The sequence below is a fragment of the Salvelinus alpinus genome, chromosome 9 (genome assembly GCF_045679555.1).
Source record: "Salvelinus alpinus chromosome 9, SLU_Salpinus.1, whole genome shotgun sequence".
Taxonomy (NCBI): Eukaryota; Metazoa; Chordata; class Actinopteri; order Salmoniformes; family Salmonidae; genus Salvelinus; species Salvelinus alpinus.
Window position 1 is genome coordinate 83,380,416 of NC_092094.1, and position 22,796 is coordinate 83,403,211.

At 44.3% G+C, this 22,796-nt stretch overlaps 2 protein-coding genes across 4 annotated transcripts in view; both read left to right on the forward strand.

Moving 5' to 3' along the window:
* Window positions 1–12,497, forward strand: part of LOC139530798 (signal-induced proliferation-associated 1-like protein 1) — a 92,052-nt gene extending 79,555 nt beyond the window's left edge. Inside the window, exons 10-21 of one of the 2 annotated variants that reach the window (XM_071327501.1) lie at window positions 2,670–2,921; window positions 3,017–3,166; window positions 3,483–3,622; window positions 4,084–4,166; window positions 4,704–5,074; window positions 7,879–8,103; window positions 8,398–8,554; window positions 8,806–9,007; window positions 9,262–9,414; window positions 9,540–9,648; window positions 9,910–9,988; window positions 10,540–12,497. In XM_071327501.1, the coding sequence (XP_071183602.1) occupies window positions 2,670–2,921; window positions 3,017–3,166; window positions 3,483–3,622; window positions 4,084–4,166; window positions 4,704–5,074; window positions 7,879–8,103; window positions 8,398–8,554; window positions 8,806–9,007; window positions 9,262–9,414; window positions 9,540–9,648; window positions 9,910–9,988; window positions 10,540–10,683 (2,065 nt within the window). In that variant the 3' untranslated portion in view covers window positions 10,684–12,497. The remainder of the gene's footprint in view (window positions 1–2,669; window positions 2,922–3,016; window positions 3,167–3,482; window positions 3,623–4,083; window positions 4,167–4,703; window positions 5,075–7,878; window positions 8,104–8,397; window positions 8,555–8,805; window positions 9,008–9,261; window positions 9,415–9,539; window positions 9,649–9,909; window positions 9,989–10,539) is intronic. The other variant, XM_071327502.1, reaches the window with a different exon arrangement.
* Window positions 12,498–19,529: 7,032 nt separating this feature from the next.
* Window positions 19,530–22,796, forward strand: part of LOC139530786 (regulator of G-protein signaling 6-like) — a 55,490-nt gene continuing 52,223 nt past the window's right edge. For both annotated transcript variants that reach the window (XR_011666119.1, XM_071327483.1), the window contains exons 1-2: window positions 19,530–20,014; window positions 22,677–22,792. Coding sequence is in view for 1 of the 2 variants with exons in the window: in XM_071327483.1 (XP_071183584.1) it covers window positions 22,703–22,792 (90 nt within the window). In the remaining variant the exon portion in view is untranslated. The remainder of the gene's footprint in view (window positions 20,015–22,676; window positions 22,793–22,796) is intronic.

Here is a 22,796-nt window from a genome sequence, read left to right on the forward strand (position 1 = left end):
GACCACACTATTTACCAAGAGACTTTACATCTATATTTTTCGGAGCTGTCTATACACCACCACAGACCGATGCTGGCACTAAGACCGCACTCAATGAGCTGTATATGGCCATAAGCAAACAGGAAAACGCTCATCCAGAGGCAGCGCTTCTAGTGGCCGGGGACTTTAATGCAGGGAAACTCAAATCAGTTTTACCTAATTTCTATCAGCATGTTAAATGTGCAACCAGAGGGAAAAAAACTCTAGACCACATTTACTCCACACACAGAGACACATACAAAGCCCTCACTCACCCTCCTATTGGCAAATCTGATCATAATTCTATCCTCCTGATTCTTGATTACAAGCAAAAACTAAAGCAGTAAGCACCAGTGACTTGGTCAATAAGAAAGTGGTCAGATGAATCAGATGCTAAGCTACAGGACTGTTTTGCTAGCGTCGACTGGAATATGTTCCAGAATTCTTCCGATGGCATTGAGGAGTACACCACATCAGTCACTGGCTTCATCTATAAGTGCATTGATGACGTCGTCCCCACAGTGACTGTACGTACATACCCCAACCAGAAGCCGTGGATTACAGGCAACATCCACACTGAGCTAAAGGGTAGAGCTGCAGCATTCAAGGAGCGGGACTCTAACCCGGAAGCTTACAAGAAATCCCGCTATGCCCTCCAACGAACCATCAAACAGGCAAAGCATCAATACAGGACCAAGATTGAATCGTACTACATCGACTCTGACGCTCGTCGGATGTGGTAGGGCATGCAAACTATTACAGACTACAAAGGGAAGCACAGCCACGAGCTGCCCAGTGTCACGAACCTACCAGATGAGCTAAATTACTTTGATGCTTGCTTCGAGGCAAGTAACACTGAAACATGCATGAGAGCACCAGCTGTTCTGGACAACTGTGTGATCACGCTCTCCTTAGTCGATGTGAGTAAGACCTTTTAAACAGGTCAACATTCACAATGCCGCAGGGCCAAACGGATTACCAGGATGTGTACTCCGAGCATGTACTCCGTGACCAACTGGCAAGTGTCTTCACTGACATTTTCAACCTGTCCCTAACTGAGTCTGTAATACCAACATTCAAGAAGACCACCATAGTCCCTGTGCCCAAGAACACTAAGGTAACCTGCCTAAATGACTACGGACCTGTAGCACTCACGTCTGTAGCCATTAAGTGCTTTGAAAGGCTGGTCATGGCTCACATCAACACCATTATCCCAGAAACCCTAGACCCACTCCAATTTGCATACCGCCCCAACAGATCTACAGATGATGCAATCTCCATTGCACTCAACACTGCCCTTTCCCACCTGGACAAAAGGAACACCAATGTGAGAATCCTATTCATTGACTACAGCTCAGCGTTCAACGCCATAGTGCCCTCAAAGCTCGTCACTAAGGACCCTGGGACTAAACACCTCCCTCTGCAACTGGGTCCTGGCCTTCCTGACGGGCCGCCCCCAGGTGGTAAGGGTAGGGCACACTGGTCCTCAACACGGGGGCACCTCAGGGGTGCGTGCTCAGTCCCCTACTGTACACCCTGTTCACTCATGACTGCATGGCCAGGCACGACTCCAACACCATCATCAAGTTTGCCGATGACACAACAGTGGTAGGCCTGATCACCGACAATGATGAGACAGCCTATAGGGAGGAGGTCAGAGACCTGGTCATGTGGTGCCAGGACAACAACCCTTCCCTCAACGTGATCAAGACAAAGGAGATGATCGTAGACTACAGGAAAAGGAGGACCGAGCACGCCCCCATTCTCATTGCTGGGGCTATAGTGGAACAGCTTGAGAGCTTCAAGTTCCTTGGTTTCCACATCACCAACAAACTATCATGGTCCAAAAACACTAAGACAGTCGTGAAGAAGGCACAACAAAGCCTATTCCCCTCAGGAGACTGAAAAGATTTGGCATGGATCCTCAGATCCTCAAAAGGTTCTACAGCTGTACCATTGAGAGCATCCTGACTGGTTGCATCACTGCCTGGTATAGCAACTGCTTGGCCCCCGACCTCAGGGCACAACAGAGGGTAGTGCGTACAGCCCAGTACATCACTGGGGCCAAGCTTCCTGCCATCCAGGACCTCTATATCAGGCGGTGTCAAAAATTGTCAAAGACTCCAGCCACCCTAGTCATAGACTGTTCTCTCTGGTACCGCATGGCAGACGATACAAGGAGCGCCAAGTTGAGGTCTAAAAGGCTTCTTAACAGCTTCTACCCCCAAGCAATAAGACTCCTGAACTGCTAATCAAAGGGCTACCCAGACCCCTCTTTTCGCTGCTGCTACTCTTTGTTTATAGTCTATGCATAGTCACTTTAACTCTACCTACATGTACACATTACCTCAATTACCTCAACTAACTGGTGCCCGCGCACATTGACTCTGTACCGGTACCCCCTGTATATAGCCTCGCTTGTTATTTTACTGCTGCTGTTTAATTATTTATTACTTTTATTTTCTATTTTCTACTTATCTATTTTTTACTTAACACTTATTTTTATTTGTTTTCTTAACTTCTTAAAGCATTGTTAGTTAAGGGCTTGTAAGTAAGCATTTCAATGTAAGGTGTACACCTGTTGCATTCGGCGCATGTGACAAACCATTTTTTTTTTTTTTGATTTGATTTATCTCTGTCTCTTCTCACAGAGGCTGTTCAGAGCTGTACCACATGCCCCTGGTGGACTATAAGAACCACAAGGAGGGGATGCCCTATGAGTTTAAATTCCCCTTCTGCAGCAACAACAACAAGTGGCCCCGCACCTCCTCCAGCCCCCAGAGCCGCACCACAGCGGCCCTGGGGGGGACGCTCATCAAGGCCCCGGCTTCAGACTACCAGGAGCCGACCGGAGTCATCCCCCGCAGTGTGTCCAGCGACGGGCGCCCTCTCAACCCTAAAAGGTAAGAGAGCCACCCCGTCTAATAATATGATATAGTAGGGAAGATGTACAAGCTTTAAGCTTAGTAGTGGATTCTGTATGCTCTGTATCCCTCAGGTATTCCCCAGGGAATGATAACTATGCCCTGGCTTGTTCCATCGTGATGGGCCGCTCTCCACACACCCGCAAAGCCCCTACCAGTCTCTCCTACATAGACACTGGGAGCGCAGGCTCCAACCACTGGAGACAGAAGTCCATGCCAGACGGGTGAGAGGTCACTCAGGCCAGAACAAACCTGGGCCAATTTATGGCCACATTCAGACCACACCCAGATCATACACAGACCAAAATTCAGATCTAGAAACAGATCGCTGTAGGGTTTCACCTAAATTGCTCTATTTTCAGATGTAGTCTGTATTTACTGTAATTACTTATTTGGGAGTTATCCAATAATAGAAAGGAAATTACTAAATGATATGTTGTCTCGTTGATATGTTGTACTCATCATGGCAGAGGTACTCCTGTTTTGTTCAGTCAATGATGCAGCTAGACATGATGCCGTCTTCTTCCATATATTTTATAGGTTTAACAACAATACCCGCCACTCCCCTGTGTCTGCTGAGCGTCAGGGAGTGGGAGAGGGGTCTAACGGGACTAAGCCTGCCACTGGATGGCCCCGAGCGGTGGAAGGGGAGCTGGCCGACAGGGGGGCTGATAGAGCAGGTCAGAGGACAGGCTTTAGAACAGTGTCATTCAAAGTCGCGGTCACGACCCCAGTTCGGTCTAGAACTGCAGTGGGGTCGCCAAAATGATCGTTTTTGAGAAAGTTAATTTGAAAAATGTAATTGTATTGAGTAAAGGTATTTATTGGTTTATTTTCATTCTGATAAGAGATGAAAATGCAATTAAGTTATTTTTTTATTTAAAATTCGAAATGTACCGATTTTAAGGTTGTGTCATTAGTTTTGGCGTGGGGTGGGGGTCACGAGAAAATCTTGGGGGAAAATGGGGTCCCCAGAAATTTGCTGAAAAGTTTTGAATACCACTGCTTTAGAAAATGCCCAAGTCATGTCTCTGGTGTTTTGGGTGATGCAGATGATGAGAGTCAGAGACAGGAATATCTCTCTATGTTACTGGTATTGTTATCTGTGTCTCATTCCTCTGTTTGTTCCTGTCCCTCCCAGACCCAGCTGTATCCAAGGCTGCAGTAACTCGTCTCCAGCAGCAGGAACAGGGGACACACCTGTCTCCCAACAAGAACATCAAGGTGAGGCACCAGGCTCAAATATGACCAAATATGTCTTCTAACATGCTGACCAGACCGCTTGTGCGTGATCAGGACAGGATCAGGACACGCAGGTTGAAATATCAACTATATTATTTTGGGGACAGGTCGAAAAGCAAACATTTTTGGCAATTTAGCTAGCTAGCTTGCTGTTGCTAGCTAATTTGTGCTGGGCTATAAACAGTGGGTTGTTATTTGACCTGAAATGCACAATTACCTGAAATTAATAATTATGTTAATGTATTATTTCAGTTTTTTAATTGTAATACATTTGCAAAAAAATCTAAAAATCTGTTTTTGCTTCGTGATTATGGGATATTGTGTGTAGATTGATGAGGGAAAAAAACAATTTAATCCATTTTAGAATAAGGCTGTAACAAAATGTGGAAAAAGTCAACGGGTCTGAATACTTTCCGACTGCACTAGCTTGGCAATATAGATTGTTGTCTATGTCAAAGTAGTCTTTATTTAATATGGTAAAACAACCAGGACGTGACTGTAGGGTCTCTGTCTCTACAGGTGGAAGCTTCCTACTCCTCCAGCCAATCAGGCAGCAACACACTGTCCAGTAATGCCTCCAGCTCTGCCCACAGTGATGAAAAGTGGTATGAGATTGGCTCCAGCAGGACAGGGGTACGGCCTGACTCAGAGCTCAACGGCTACCTACAGGGGGCATCCACAGACAGCGGCATCGATGCTACCTCTTACGGGGCCACAGGGTCCGGGGGTTCCAGAGCCAAAGAGCGGCGGACCCAAGAGACCTCTCCTTCAGCCCCAGACTCCCCCGGCCCCCCAGGGAGCAGCGCATACCCAGCCCAGAGCCCCCTTGTGTTCCCCCCAGCCCCGGACAGTGGCTCCTACACCCTCAGTGATGCTGCGTCCCACTCCAGGTGTGTGTGCCTCCCTGTGCTGTGCTACCCCACATGAAAAAATACTATAGTGTATACTATGGTAGGAATACTATAGTATTCACCGTATTGTTTTTGCTGACTTTACTCTAGTATTCACTGTTTATTATTATTTTTTAAATTATTGAACCTTTATTTAATTAGGCAAGTCAGTTAAGAACAAATTCTTATTTACAATGACGGCCTAACCCGGCAAAACCCTAACCCGATCGACGCTGGGCCAATTGTGCACCGCCCTATGGGACTCCCAATGACGGCCGGTTGTGATACAGCCTGGAATCGAACCAGGGTCTGTAGTAATGCCTCTAGCACTGAGATGCAGTGCCTTAGACCGCTGTGCCACTCGGGAGCCACTCGGGAGCCCAATAAACCGAGAAATCACGCACAAAGTAGCCTACACAATCACAAAGCACGTGAAATATATTCACGAGCGCCACACACATAGCCTAGTTTCAGTGGAATATCATCTATTTTCTATTTATATATTTTTGTGTGCTTTTGAGAGTGAAAATCTGACAAATCTATAGGAAAACATACGATTTTTCACACAGGGTGTCTTTCCTTCGCTGGGCAGGTTGTTTGGGAACTTTTTGGCTAAATTAGAGTATACCCACTTCTCCAGGCACCTCTACACCACTGCATAGGGCCGATGGAAAGACAGCAGTCACACACAGCATGATGTTAAAGGATAAGCAGTCCATAAACTCTGACATAATAACCCAGTAGGTCACAATCATAAAAATACAAACATACAACTATTAAGCATTTCCCAATCGAAATCTACAACTATGACCTCCCATGGCAGAAATCATTTCATATTTAGCCCACAAAGTAACTGGTGACCTAAAGTTTAAAGTAGAACCGACTGCATTTTAACTAGTTTGCAGATATGAAACAAACAGACAATCATAATATCAGTAGAAAATATCAAATTCTTATGCTACAAAACCAACTTCATAAGAGGTTTTAAAAATAGGTTATATTTGACGTTCCATGACGTACACTAACATGCTGACTACACCGCCCACGTCGTGTGCGCGAGCGTTGTAAAATAAATGTACACATACATGTTATTCAATCATTGCACACACTGCCCGCGCAAGTCAACGAGCGTCTGCGTAACTTGGTTCTATTTGTGACGCTAGACACGCTGCAAGTCCGACCTCTCCCAACTCCTCATTGGTTTTTAGGAGCATATACCCACGTGGGTGATTGAAAGATGAACTGAGGTCCACACTCCAGTCCAGTTGGTGGTGGTAATGCACCTTAAAGTTGGTTGCCAACCGCCATAAAAGTCCATAGAAGAAGAAGAAGCCTGAAGGAGGAGAGATTACTAGAAAATAACTTGGATTACCCTTTTATCTGTGGATTAATTGTCAGAGTAGAGGATCTTGTGCATTTCAGGTAAAATAACAACCCAATGTTTATATCCCAGGACAAATTAAATAAAAATAAAATGATTATACCTGCGTATAGCCTCCACTACATCACTGGCCCTTTATGTTTTACAAAAAGTGCACTCTCCTACATGAGTGTGTTGGTATTACGGTTGCTGTCTTTTCAGAATCACAAACTAGTCACACACTGAAGACCTATAGATTCACCACTGTACAAACATGTCTATAATAGATATAAAGGCTGTTGAAATAATGTTTCAAGAAAGGAGTGTACATATTTGGCCTGGCGAAGCGGTTTTATGCGCTGACTGAATGGAAGCTGATAATTATGAGATTTTTACTCTGCTGGTCTCGGGATGAAATTAAGAGTCCTCACTGCCCGAGACCGAGTCAAGACCGAGTACAAATGTATCCGACATTGAAACAAGACCCGAGACACTCAATATGTGGTCTCGAAGACCGGTCTCGAGCACAACAACACTGCTACAGTGTGTAGTATAGTATACTACAGTTTACTACAGAATTCTATAGTAAGTACTGTAGTATTGTATAGTAAACTGTAGTAGTTTTTCATGTGGGACAGTAGAGTTCTATTACAGTCGGCTCTTTATGTGATACATTTCCTCTCACGTATCAATGTTTCATGAAGCAGACAGTGATGCTTTGTAGTCCTTATATAGCCCCTATTGTCCCAGATAGAAAACTACCAAGCCTTGCGGTTTGGTGGTGAGAGGTAGCAAGCAGCAACCTGCTGTATGTGTGTCTGTGTGATTGTGTGTGTGCGCACATGCGTGTGTGTATCTGAGTGTGTGTGTGTGTGTGTGTGTGCGTGCTTGTTTGTGTGTGAGCCAGGTTCTCACAGAGAGAAAGAGAGCACTTGAAACACTGAGGAATGCTGAATGTGAGAGCTCAGCACTGTTAACACTCCGTAACCACAGTTCCTTTGAGTGAACAGGGTTTCCTCCTCTCCTCAGCCTCTCCTCTGTGGCTCTGAAATAACTCCAGCACCACCAGACTAGTGACTGTTTTATTGTACACACAGCATGTCTGAGGAGGGAGACGCTAGCTTTCATGTCAAACTGGGGAGAAATGTTGTTTGAAATGTTAAAATGGAAGAAGTCCAAGGACACTCTGTCCTATTTCTTTTTCTTCATGAATTTAAATTCTCATCTCAAGATGTGGAGACATCGGAGATGTCGTGTGTGGGGGAAGTAGTCAACGTTACCATATTGTACATATTGTACGAAATATTGTACAGAAATGTGTTCATAGATGAATGCACATTACAGAAAGGTGAAGTGAAACACCAATGTAATGGTGTGTGTGAGTTATGAACACAATAGTATAAATATACCTATACTAACCCATATCCGTGTTCTTCCGTACCAGTACTCTGAGCTCGGGCCAGTCTGGCAGTCCCATGGGTCCAGGCTGCAGTCCCAGCTCCTCCCAGGAGGAGTCAGCCCTTGCCACCTCCCCCACCTCTCAGACCTCCCTCTCCCCTGGAGGCCCCAAGAGCTTCTACCCCCGCCAGGGAGCCACCTCCAAGTACCTGATCGGCTGGAGGAAGCCGGGAGGTACCATCAACTCTGTGGACTTTGGCAAAACACGCAAGTAAGCATGGGGGGCAGTAGAGGAGGAATGTTGAACATACATGTGTTTATTGACACGTCACTGAGGCCATTACACTGTGAGGGGTGCAATGTTGTGAAAGGATGTTCTTTCCCTATTGAAACAAATCTTACTGTTCTAGATTGTTGATGTTAGAGAGACTTGAGATCTGAGTCAACTGAGAGGAGATGCCTTTCCCACTTGTTTTGTTTATAAACGAGTACACCACTCCCACCATGTGGTTGAACCGAGAACTGCAACCTAACACTGCTGGTCTTTGCACTCCCTCTTTCTCAGACGTCACCAGAGTGATGGGTTGCTGGGTGGCCAGCCCCAGCTCAGGGCTCAGCTCAGGGCCCAATCCCCCCAGCGGGTCACCACATCCAGCCTGCAGGAGGACCTGAAGAAACTCATCACCCTAGACAGCCCACCACCCTCCTCCCACGACCAAAAGGTAGCGGGCAGCACTGCTCTGTGTTAACAAGCAATGTCACCATCATCCATTTTACCATGATAATTGTCAAATTGATGAGAACTCCCATGGAACTTCCAGAGTAGTCGATATGCTGTATTTGCCTGATGAATCCAAACTCCCTCCCCTGCCTTGCCACATACACTGGTCAACATGCTAAAGGCTAAAGGCTGAGTTTATGGGGTCAATCAGCAGCTTCACATTGCTCCTCTCTCTCCCCTCACTCTCTCCAGCCCTCTTTCCCCGTCCCCCCTCCCAGCCGGCGCTCCTTGCAGAGGACCCTGTCAGACGAGAGCATCTACAGCGGGCAGCGGGAGCCCTCGTACAGCGGGCACAGACAGACACCCAACGACCTGCTCTTCAGCTGCTCCACCATACCCCGCTCGCCCACCGCCCGCCACGCGCCACCCCGACAACCCTCACACAAGTCTCTGGGTTAGCCTCTGATTATCCTGAAAGTAATCCTTGAGTAAAGCCAATGCCAGTTTATCCTACATGGGCTCCATCTCAAACCAGGAGAGCACAGTTTATCATAGAGTGTATCAGTGTATACTTATGTCCTTAAGTATGGGTTACTCTAAACACGTTATGTGTAATCTTGTTTTTAGTATGTACTTTATTTGAAACCTGTCTCCACTTCCTCTGTTCTAATCCGCTGTCTCTCGTCCCCCCGCTCCTCTTCCCTGCAGGTGATCTATGTGAGTCGTCCAGCCAGGACCAGGAGGGTAGGAGACAGCAGCTGGGGGACCCATGCCTCATGCCCCTGCCTAACTCTGGAGCTGACCGTGCTCTGGACTGGTCCAACCTGGTGGATGCTGCCAAGGCCTTTGAGGGTAGGCAAAGTAAGCTGGAGATTTACTATCTTTACCAACCAGAGGGTAGCAGTGCCCTGTCTCTTTCCTGTGTGTTGTCAATCTGAGCTGTAACTGAAGCTGTAACTGTTGTGTTTTTCTCTGTCTGTCTTCAGTTCAGAGACTGTTATCTGTTAATGATGGGAGCTCCAGCCCAGATGTCAAAGACACCAGCCCCCAGCAGGCCGAACCCCAGGCTTCCCCACAGAGAAACACCTCGCCTGGGTAAGACCCACTTACCTACTACATACCATGCACGTCCAGAGAATTCTGTAGACATAGGTAGGGCCTGGAGCTTATCTTAAAACTTGGGTCAGGTTTTTCCTGGCCAGGCAACATGGTTAGGAAAAACTCCTGCCCCTACTCCTAGGGTCTAAAGCTGTGGCTTGCTACACCTCTTGACTATTTTAAGCCAATATGCCCCAGGTCATGCTAGTCTTATTATAGTTTAGAATATGGTAGTTAACACTGTCCCCCGTCCCACAGTGAGAGCCCAGCTTGTCTGATGGAGAAGGTGAGCCAACTGGAGTCCATGGTGAAGCTGCTGCAGGATGACCTAAAGAAGGTGAGACAAGAAACAACCAGGTCTTCAGCACCGGAGGCTAAGCCTTAGCCTAGACATCTCTACTCTACTGTTCACTTCTTACTGAACCTGGTGCCCTTTCCCTAACAGTGGTTAGAACAGTAGAAAGACCAGCTGAAAGAGCAGCCTTCTCAGTGTGGAAAGGTCAAACAAGTGTGTAGTGTGGATCCAGTTCTCCATATATCAGTAGTGCCCATTCGGCACAGGTACTTACTACTCTGCCTTTTGGTTATAGCTGCCCTGTATACATCTCCTGAGGACAGTATTAGAGAGTAATGAGAGCCTTCCACTCCTCTTTGTGTTAATGATGACTCCCTGTGTGTGAGGACAGTACTAGAGAGTAATGAGATCCTCCCACTCCTCTCTGTGTTAATGATGACTCCCTGTGTGTGAGGACAGTACTAGAGAGTAATGAGAGCCTCCCACTCCTCTCTGTGTTAATGATGACTCCCTGTGTGTGAGGATAGTACTAGAGAGTAATGAGAGCCTCCCACTCCTCTCTGTGTTAATGATGACTCCCTGTGTGTCCCCAGGAGAAGGATGCCAAGGTGTCCCTGCAGGCCCAGATACAGAGCCTGAGAGAGGACAACCAGCGGCTCCAGGAGGAGTCCTACAGCGCCTCGGCCAAGCTCAAGAAGTTCACAGAGTGGGTGTTCAACACCATCGACATGAACTGACTGATCCATGTGCTATTGACAGGAACAGCTGAACACACGTGACCACAACACACTCAAACTCAAACGGATTCACACTATGGGTGCTCAGAACCACAGGGCTTGCTTCTTTGATTCCTTCATTAGAACTGATATTCTGCTATTGACATGGACCGATTCACAGTGGATGTAAATGCTCTATGATCAACATGAACTGTTGATCCCATCATGAACCGATCGGCCATTATTCTTCAACACAGTGGATCTGTAGTACCACCACCACTAACAACTCAATGAGAGGTGTTTTAAAGGAGATAGAGGGAGAGAGACAGAGATGATCAGCATGCAGTCCTTTCTTTAGGATTTGCTGGCACTATACTGTAGTGTCCCTGCATGTCTGACAGAGATGTATTAACTTCCCTGGGCTATGCTGTGGAACCTTCCCATGTTGACCTTGTCCTTCAGATCCTGCTCCTTCATACTGTACTCCTCTCCACAGTGGAACAAATTGTCCATTGTAGGACAGTTGTGTGTTATTTAAGACATTCCCAGAAAGGAACCGCTCAGAAATGTGTGCTGCGTTCAGTTCATACACGTAACAGGTTCACAGCACGTTTAAGAGATTGCAAAAGTCCAAGTTGCATATTGAAGATTTGAGTGATCAGCTGTTATTTTGTTAGCAATTTATGGAAAAACATGATGGGGCTGTCGCTTGTCCCATAGAATTGAACTTGTCCCTTTCAGTACAAGTATAGAAAGGTAAAGACAGGCAGTCTCTTGGCCTGTGTACTGTGTATTGTGTACTGTGTATTGGATATAGTTTAATATTAGTACTATTATGGTCGATGCCTCTCAGTGATGCCTCTCAGTGATGCCTCTCAGTGATGCCTCTCCCATTGATCCTCCATAAAGCAATGTAAAACATGTTATAGGGGGTTGAGTATACCTCACATACAGTACTGTACATGACTACAGCTAGTTAACGGATGAAAAGTACTTAACTTGCCACGTACAAAATATACAAATGAAATAATATGGGTGCCATAATGACGAGAATAAGCTTCAAAATTCATCATCAACCAAAGCTGTTCAACAATTTATTTTGTAAATATACATGAGCAGAAATGTTACCACTGCAAAACACCTTATATTGTTTTACCACTACACACTATGACTCTCTATGGACTGGGCTCATTTCAGGAGGGTAAGATGGGCTTACTGGATACAGTAGTTCCAGAATGTACTATTGGTTATTATATCAAAATAACTGGACTGACTGCGTGGATGACTGGAAGACCAGGCGTACTGTTCAATTCACTTCTAACTGATGATATTGATTCTACTTGATCTATTTGATTATTGGTATGGTCCCATCTTCGCCTACCTGCTGTATTGGATCCACAGTGCCATCTAGTGATGATAACATGTCGTAACATGGAAATACGTACTATACTTGATCCTGATCCACAGCATGTTACAAAGCCCCTGGTGCCACATGTATTTCATCCTGTTCTACTCTCTGTAGATGAAATCGGTACTGTATGTCATGACATATAACGATTTTATGTAAATCCTTAAATGCCAGCTACAGTCATCTAAGTCTATTAGTAAGTAACTTGGTAGACCCTCCATGTCTACAGTCAGTTGTACTATTAAAACCCGCAAGCTTCCCCTTTGGTTCCCATTCTGTACAACCTGTATATATATCAAAGGATTCTGACGCTCATCATAATTTGCACCTTCCTTCTTGACATGTATTACAGCATGTGATGATGTTTCCTTTGAGCTGTGATGTGTAAAAATGTTTATATCTATTAAAGATATTTTGTTCAATTGTATCTTTGTAGTGATGCCTGCATACCCAGATGCAGATTTGGTATTTTTATTTATTTTATTTCACCTTTATTTAACCAGGTAGGGTAGTTGAGAACAAGTTCTCATTTGCAACTGCGACCTGGCCAAGATAAAGCAAAGCAGTGTGACACAGACAACAACACAGAGTTACACATGGAGTAAACAATAAGCAAGCCAATAACAAAATAAACAAGTCAATGACACAGTAGAAAAAATTATGTCTTTATACAGTGTGTGCAAAAAGCATGAGGAGGTAGGCAATAAATAGGCCATTACAATTTAGCAGATTAACACTGGAGTGATAAATGAGCAGAGGATGATGTGCAAGTAGAGATACTGGTGTGCAAAAGAGCAGAAAAGTAAATAAAATAAAAACAGTATGGGGATGAGGTAGGTAGATTGGGTGGGCTATTTACAGATGGACTATGTACAGCTGCAGCGATCGGTTAGCTGCTCAGATAGTTGATGTTTCAAGTTGGTGAGGGAAATAAAAGTCTCCAACTTCAGCGATTTTTGCAATTCGTTCCAGTCACTGGCAGCAGAGAACTGGAAGGAAAGGCGGCCAAATGAGGTGTTGGCTTTGGGGATGATCAGTGAGATATACCTGCTGGAACGTGTGCTACGGGTGGGTGTTGTTATCGTGACCAGTGAACTGAGATAAGGCGGAGCTTTACCTAGCATAGACTTATAGATGACCTGGAGCCAGTGGGTCTGGCGACGAGTATGTAGCGAGGCCAGCCGACTAGAGCATACAGGTCGCAGTGGTGGGTGGTATAAGGTGATTTGGTAACAAAACGGATGGCACTGTGATAGACTGCATCCAGTTTGCTGAGAAGAGTGTTGGAAGCTATTTTGTAGATGACATCGCCGAAGTCGAGGATCGGTAGGATAGGATATATATGGTATGGTATGTATGATGTAGCGACAGTACAGGCTTCCACTTAGCTTCCAGGAATCTTTATAGATTATTATTAGGTTATAGATTATTACCCTTATTTATGTTTTCCCCCCAGCAATAATGCATTGGTCTTATGAACAAAAAGCTACATGGAGCCTATGGAGTACAGCACACCCCATATCTTCCCTGTTGGAGCATGACAATAGAGGATAACCCACCGAGGTGTTACCAGGACTTGACAGTCCAGTGGCAGCCTCAAGAGTTTTATACAGGAAAGTCATTTGTGATATTGATAGTTTTAATATTGAACCAGGTTTTTCTTGCAAAAAAACATATTTCTCATTGAGATTAATCTGGATAAATTAAGATTAAATACAAGGAAAAAAACTAAAGGGACCATATTTTTCCATTTGTGAATCTACTGGCGAAAAATGTTCTCCCTGCTGAGTTCAGAGTTGTTGACTTCCCCAGATGTTCTCTCTAGGTCCTAGGACATGATTTAGAACATGTTGTACTGTACACAGATCAGAACCAGTCCCAGTTTACTGATCCAGTGAATTAATGCAGCGAGTCCAGAGAGGAGCAGAGGAGCGGAAGAGTTTGGGGACGTCATATTTCACAAATGAAGAACTGTTTGGGCTTTACTGCTAGAAACACATTGAATAAGCATTCATGGCAAAACAGACAGTCCAAACATTTATCATAAGGAATAAGGTTTTTAAGTGTCTGTCCTATACCGAAGAGATATAAGAAAGCTCAGGAATTATTTATATATTGTTGACACATATCTAACCCTTGTTTTGGGTGGCACAAAACTACTTCCATTCATTTTTTTTACCGGTACCGGGTTACCTTCAGATGAGTCCCATGACACTTGTGGGGGTCGTAGAACAAAAAGGAGTACACCATCGTGTTCGTGAGAGTCTCCCCTTTACATAGAGTATATTGTAGGATGCTATAGACGTTTTCGTGAAACGAAGCCCATACAAAAACAAATATATCTAGCTTAAACAGATGGATTTCGCTGGAAATCTTTTTATCATGTTAATTAAATGATGCACGAGCCTAGCCTGTCTTAATGGTACATTTGACTGATGTACAGTGCCTTCGGAAAGTATTCGGACCCCTTGACTTTTTCCAAATTTTGTAACTTTACAGCCTTATTCTAGAATTAATTAAATCGTTTTTTCCCCCTCATCTACACATAATACCCCATAATGACAAAGCAAAAATAAGTAAAAAAAAAATATATATATCACATTTACATAAGTATTCAGACCCTTTACTTAGTTGAAGCACCTTTAGCAGCGAATACAGCATCAAGTCTTCTTGGGTATGAAGCTACAAGCTTGGCACACCTGTATTAGAGAGAGAGAGAGAGAGCGAGAGAGCGAGAGAGAGCGAGAGAGAGCGAGAGAGAGAGAGCGAGAGAGAGCGAGAGAGAGCGAGAGAGAGCGAGAGAGAGAGAGAGAGAGAGAGAGAGAGAGAGAGAGAGAGAGAGAGAGAGAGAGAGAGAGAGAGAGAGAGAGAGAGAGAGGACAGGACACCGGATAAGACAGGAGAAATACTCCAGATATAACAGACTGACCCTAGCCCCCCGACACAAACTACTGCAGGATAAATACTGGAGGCTGAGACAGGAGGGGTCAGGAGACAATACCCCTGGACAGGGCCAAACAGGCAGGATATAACCCCACCCACTTTGCCTGTCTAAGCAGGCTAACAGCCTGCTACCTGGCCTGCACACTATCTTCCATTCTTTTCTGCAGATCATCTCAAGCTCTGTCAGGTTGGATGGGGAGCATTGCTGCACAGAACCATCAGGTTCTTGGTCACCTCCCTGACCAAAGCCCTAGGAAGCGTCTTGGTGGTTCAAAACGTCTTCCATTTAAGAATGATGGAGGCCACTGTGTTCCTGGGGAACTTCAATGCTGCAGTTGTGCCTCGTCACAATCCTGTATCGGAGTTCTACGGACGATTCCTTCGACCTCATGGGTTGGTTTTTGCTCTGACATGCACTGTCAAATGTAGACAGATGTGAAAGGTGTGTTCTTTCCAAATCATGTCCAATCAATTTAATTTCCCACAGGTGGACTCCAATCAAGTTGTAGAAACATCTCAAGGATGGTCAATGGAAACAGGGTGCACCTGAGGTCAATTTCAAATGTGGAAAAAGTCAAGGGGTCTGAATACTTTTGGAAGGCACTGTAAGTGGGAGATGTTTCAGTTTTACAGGTCACGGCCATAACGCAATACTGTATGGTGTGAGTGTGGGGGATTATCATATTGCCATATTACTGTGGTTTATGTTTTACTGTAAGCACTCCAACAAATCAAATCAAGTGTTATTTGTCACATGCTTCGTAAACGTGGTGTAGACTAACAGTGAAATTCTTACTTCCCAACAATGCAGAGAGAAAGAAAATAGAGAAATAATAGAAAAGTAATACACGTAATAATAATATTAATCACAGCACAGTTGAAAAATATATGGCAAATAGAAATCCAAAATGGATGGTGTTGAGAGATAGATGGGAGGGGTTGAATGGAGCTGAAGGGTGGGAATAATAACAAGGTAACCATTGTAAAACATACAGGGTCTGTAAAATGTATATAGATTCAAAAATGTTGTGAAATAGCACAGTTACAAATAGAAATCAAACTGGATGTGTATAAGATGTGTAAACTGAATGTAGAAGCCTAAGTGTTATTGTTTATTAGTTTACTCCAATTGGGGGAAGGGTGGTAGGGTTTGCAGGGAATAATTAAGGTATATTCAAAAAAAGTATGTATGTCTATATAGGTATGTGTATGTATATATGTGTATATGTATGCATATGTGTATGTATATGGATACAGTATATATATTTACAAAAAAAGATATATGGGGGAATGGAAACGATGCAGCCAATTACATTGATGGAAGCATCAATCTATCTGCAATATTAAGCTGATCCACCCCTTATAAAAAATATATATATAATATTAATAATAAATACAACAATAAGTAACGATAACTTGGCTATATACACAGGCTACCAGTACCGAGTGGATGTGCAGGGGTACGAGGTAATTGAGGTAGATATGTACATATAACTAGGAATGAAGTGACAGACAATAAACAGTAGCTGCACTGTGTGTGATGAGTCAATAAAGTGAGTGAAAAAAGGGTCAATGCAGAAAGTCCTGGTAGCTATTTGGTTAACTATTTAACTAGCTATTTAGCACCTTATGGCTTGGGGGTAGAAGCTGTTCAGGGTCCTATTGGTTCCAGACTTGGTGCATCGGTACCGCTTGCCGTGCAGTAGTAGAGACAACAATCTATGACTCGGGTGGCTGGAGTCTTTGACAATTTTTAGGGCCTTCCTTTGACATCGCCTGGTATAGAAATACTGGATGGCAGGGAGCTCGGCCTCACGGCCAGTAGCGCGTACGGCCAGTACGCGTGAATGCAAGTAGTGCCTTTTGGTCGGATGCCTAGCAGTTGCCATACCAAACGGTGATGCAGCCAGTCAATATGGTCTCAATGATGCAGCTGTAGGACCTTTTGAGGATCTGAGCGCCCATGCCAAATATGTTCAGCCTCCTGAGCCTGACGAGACCTTCTCGTGCCCTCTTCACGACTGTGTTGGTGTTTGTGGACTATGAAGCTTTCAACCTGTTCCACTACAGCCCCATCGATGTGAATGGGGGTGTGCTCGATCAGTTCCTTTGTCTTGCTGACGTTGAGGGAGATGTTGTTGTCCTGGTACCACACTGCCAGGTCTCTGACCTCCTCCCTATAAGCTGTCTTATCGTCGTTGGTGATCAGGCCTACCACCATTGGGTCGTCACCAAACTTAATGATGGTGTTTGGGTCGTGCTTGGCCACGCAGTCCTGGGTGAACAGGAAGTACATGAGGGGACTAAGCACCCCTGAGGGGCCCCCGTGTTGAGGGTCAGCATGGCGACTGTGTTGTTGCCTACCCTCACCACCTGGGTGCGGCCCAGTAGGAAGTCCAGGATCTAATTGGAGAGGGAGGTGTTCAGTACCAGAGTCCTTAGCTGAGTGATGAGAGCACTATGGTGTTGAACGCTGAGCTGTAGTCATTGAACAGCAAGTATTCTCACATAGGTGTTCCTCTTGTCCATGTGGGAGAGGGCAGTGTGGAGCGCAATAGAGATTGCATCATCTGTGGATCTTTTGGGGCGGCACGGGAATTGGTGTGGGTCCAGGGTGTCTAGGATGATGGTGTTGATGTGAGCCATGACCAGCCTTTCAAAACATTTCATGGCTACAGACGTGAGTGCTAAGGAGCGATAGTCATTTAGACAGCTTGCCTTGGCGTTCTTGGGTACAGGGACTATGGTGGTCTGCTTGAAACATGTAGTTATGACAGACTGGGTCAGGGAGAGGTTGAAAATGTCAGTGAAGAGCTTGCCAGCTGGTCACAAAGGTTAACAAAGGTTATTGTCATTACATCTCAGCCACAACGGGGGTGGGAGTGGTAATAGTATTTGGTTACCAGTACTATATGAGAATGTGCAATGTAAGCCCTCTGGGTTTGCTTTTCCTTCTACAGTTAATAATAGGCATGCCACTTGCAGTCTGACATGACTATTTCCCCAGCATACAACAGCACTGATTACCTGACCGGTTTGCTTGTGTCTGTGAGCTTGTTTTCACACATTCAGATTTCTTTCTGATGATCTGAATTGTATCTAAAGTAGAAATGCTCTCTTTGACTGAAGTTTATCTGATAGCAGCAGGATGTATGCTTTATGTTTCAGAGCTCAGATGTGTCCTTGGTTTCAGTCAGCATATGGAGTTCTAGGCTACAAAGGGAAGGTGTTAGTGTCACACCCTGATCTGTTTCACCTGTCCTTGTGCTTGTCTCCACCCCCCTCCAGGTGTCGCCCGTCTCCCCCACTTATCCCCTGGGTATTTATACCTGTGTTTTCTGTCTGTCTGTGCCAGTTCGTCTTGTTTGCTAAGTCAACCAGCAGTTTTCGCTCAGCTCCTGGTTTTCCCCAGTCTCTCTTTTTCTCGTCCTCCTGGTTTTGACCCTTGCCTGTCCTGACTCTGAGCCCGCCTGCCTGATCCCTCTGCCTGCCCCTGACCTCGAGCCTGCCTGCCGCCCTGTACCTTTTGGACTCTGCCCTGGCTATGAATACTTGCCTGTCCCCGACCTGCCTTTTGTCTATCCCTTGGATTATAATAAATACCAGAGCTCAAACCATCTGCCACCTGTGTCTGCATCTGGGTCTCGCCTTGTGTCGTGATAGTTAGAGAGGAACGACAGGCAGAATTAGAGTAGACCACCAAACCCAGCCTAGAACATGCTGTCCAGTGTGCTGAAAGAGATGGGGGTGGGCACACACACTCACTCACTCATTCACTCACACTCACACACACACACACACACACACACACACACACACACACACACACACACACACACACACACACACACACACACACACACACACACACACACACACATGGAGTGAGGATAAAAGCTGCAATACAAGTACTGTTTGTATTCATATATGTAACCCGTTAACTGCTTCTGTGAAAAGTATTTGTGTTTGCGTGCGTGTGTGCTTTGACCGTTTTGGTTCGCTATTTAAGCTTGAATGGTCCTGGAGAGAGGAGGAGAGAGTGTGAGAGAGAGGGGAGGATGGGGGTGGGACGGAGGGCAGTCTTTTGCCATCCTGGACAAGCATATTTTCAATTGGAATATGTTTTGATAGCATGTTGATGAAAATTAGAGAATAACTGCAGTGCAGGATACACGTCAGTTCATTAAGTGGCTGAAGTCTTAGATCAGACCGTTTAAAAACCGGTATCCTTTGACTTGTACATTCATTTATGTGCGGTCTTGTATAGAATATGGGCTTTCAATTAAATGTTAATGAAAATGTAGATTAACAACCTATACATTTAATTGTCTCCATTATCTCTCCATCTCTATTCCTCTAAGAGCTTATTTCACATTCACTCTGTACAGTCAAAGTGTAACTTGGCCTTTATTACAATTTCAGTGTCCTCTTAATGGAATGATTCTTATTTTCAGCATCAGTGGGCGCTGCTGCAGTGTGTACAGCTCTCTCTGCTCCCCAGCATCCAAAGCTCTCTTGCTCTCACTCCATCTCATCTCTTCTCTCTCAACCATTCTCTCACTCAGGCTTTCTCTTTTCTCTGTCTTTCTCTCCTCCCTCTCTTTTTCACTTCATCTTCTCTTCCTCCATCCCTCCCCCTTTCCCAACTCGATCTGCCTCTCTAATTCTCTCTCCCTCTCCCTCACACACACAGACACACGCACACAGCTAGAGAGAGAGGAGAGAGGAGCACACTTTCGAGCCGAGGATCTCTCTGACTGACTGCTCCGCTCCACTCCGTGCTCCCTCCCATGGCAGGCAGAGGACTGGAGAACAGGAGGAATAAAGGAATACTGCAGTGACCAACCAGCTGCTCGCTCTCTCTCCCTCTCGCGGCTCCACTGCTTTCATCCCCTCTTTTTTTCTTTCCCCCCTGCCAATTATATCATGAACCTGTCTGCTGCTTGTTGATAAGGACAGCAAAACAGGGAGCAGTGGACAAGACATTATTTTGTTGCTAAGGTAATGAATGAATGCTTCATTAGTTGGGAGATGTCAGGAGCATTGTATTGGCAGGCTGGTGTGGGTGAGGGGGATTGGCTGTGCATGATCAACTGCATGTCTGTTTTGTGCCTGTTGTACATCAACTCTTCCCCACAGCTCAGAGTCTCCTGTTGAGGCTATAGGATTAGATGGTGAGTGTCAATGGTTTGTTAATCGGTTTGTTTTTGAGGGAATGCAGGAGTTATTTGATATATTGTCCAGCGGTGTGCTGATCTGCTTGTATGGTTCTGGGGCTGTCTCTGTCTGTGAGCATGGCTATGTCAGTGTCTGTGTTCCATCCTGTTAACTCTAACACAGACATCTAAGGGACTAGTGTTCTGTGAAGTTAGATTTGCATGCTTTGGAAATGTAAGTTGTTTCCATGAATTACAGGTTTTAGCTGTCCATAGCAAAGGAGCTATTGCCACAGGACTTGTCTTGTAGGTGTCATATGATTCATACAGAATGTCAAATAGTAGGAGAAATTGATCAAATGATATGATGTAAACTTAGTTTATGAACTCCTGGTTACTTAGACATTCTGCTAATCAATGCGGGCTGCAGACAGCTCCTCGATCCATCATCATGGTGGCAATAACAACACTGGATCAGAAGGGGCTTGATAGTACCATCATGTGCATGATTACTGCCTCCTGCTCCATAGCATAATGATCTTTATGTGCTCAACAGTTGAAATCATTACTATGAAATACTCAACACAAACGTGCGTGTCTAGTGCTGTGCAGCTAGTCGCCTATTGAAGGTATTCAATCTCAATCCAATTCTCTCACCATTATAGTCTGTTAGTTGTGGATTACAATGCAGCAAGTGGCCACACTTCAAGACACAATTATGTAATTGTACTGAAACTCACTCACCAGTGTCTGCTCTCTGACAAAATGTTGTTTTACTGATTCATACTATATATGAACATTTCATTTCATGTCATTTTGTAAAGCATGCACCCTGCTGTTTCAGAATGTAGTGTGTCTTACACACGGTGTATCCTCCCTTCAGATAAACCACAATAACCTATGAGACTTTCCGGTAGTGGAACACAAATAGTTATTAAAATGAAAAGCCCAGTCAGGCGTATGATAAGGCTTTTTTTTATATAAAACTGTTCCTGGAAGCTTTATCCTCTCTGTCTGTTCTATGCAGGGCTACTCCAAAATTATGAATGTGTCAAATTATGTAATCCTCTCTTTTTCGCTGCCTGATGGATGATTACAAATGCTTATACCAATCTGATACACACTATAACTCAACTGGAGGTGGATACGATTGTAGCCTTGTGAAGTTATGAAAATCCTTAGTTAAACAGAATGAATCATCCTGTAGAGAGGGAGGGAGAGAGAGAGAGAGCTGTAGTGGGATGGATATTGAATGGAGGTCATGTATAATCGCTTACGGTAGAATTTTAATCCTTATATCATGAGAGTACACAGGACTGGCAAGCCTGATCTAAGGTGAAGCACACTGTGTGGCTAATGGTGTCTTAGCTGTGCAAATGGTCAAGGTTTTAACTATAGTGGCCTAGTGTATTCAGCAACATGCTTATTGCACATCACCTACATTTTACATTTACATTTGAGTCATTTAGCAGACATCATTCATCTTAAGACAGCTAGGTGAGACAACTACATATCACAGTCGTAATAAGTACATTTTTCCTCAATAAAGAAGTTATCAGCAAGGTCAGTGCTGATATGCACAACACACTATCTACCTATTATCATTCCTATTTACAGTTCCTGACTCATTCATGTCCTGAACACCATTGAGTATCTATAGCTAATCAGTGGAATGCTGTGCAATGCCCGATTATACATTATTGTTGCAAGGGAATTCTGCCACTTTGACTTACAGGCTTGACATTTTTCTTGGCTTAGTTAGCTAGTTCATATTCATTTCACTGTGCTGCATTACTGCCAAGGCTTTGTTATCGGGCTGTGTGTTGAGAGGTGTTGTCACCTGAGAGAAGAGCAAATTATTATTGATTTTTATCTTCACATTTGTTTTTTTTCATCATTATGATTGCTTATTGGTACCTTCATGTGTGTGTAAAATATTACTGTTCTCCGATTTTTTTATTCATAGACATTTATTTTAATTATGTGTTTCTAGCTGAAATGTAATGTTCGTGTCCTGTATATTTGACTGTGATATTTGGTTGTCTCACCTAGCTATCTTAAGATGAATGCATTTACTGTATGTTGCTCCGGATAAGAGCATCTGCTGAATGACAAAAATGTCAAATGTAAATGTTTTACGTACAGATCTCATATGACTGTATTGAATTATATAAAAACAAATATATATAATGTATGATTTTAATATTTCTTTATAATTTTTTTAGTTATTTGTTACATTTGACTGTGTAAAACCTAGCAGTACTACTTGTTTCTCTGTAAAACAAAATCTAATTTACCAACATTTCTGAAAATGGATATACAGTGTTTTGGAATGAAACTCTTCCAATATATCTGAACCAAGTGAATGCATTGCTGTGAGGAACTATCAAAAATGGTCTATTTGGACAACCTGAATAAATGAATATATATGATGAATAGTTTTTGACAGTGATGTTGGTCCTCTCCTCTAACTCCCCTCTGCTTCCTGTCTCTCTATACCCATGCAGCCTCCTGAGCCTAGGACACAGCAGGCATGGCGGAGGCATCCAGAGACCTGGGACAACAGGGTGTGGGGACAACAAATCCTGAGGAGGACTCTCCCAACATGATAGTTTATAGAAAGGTAT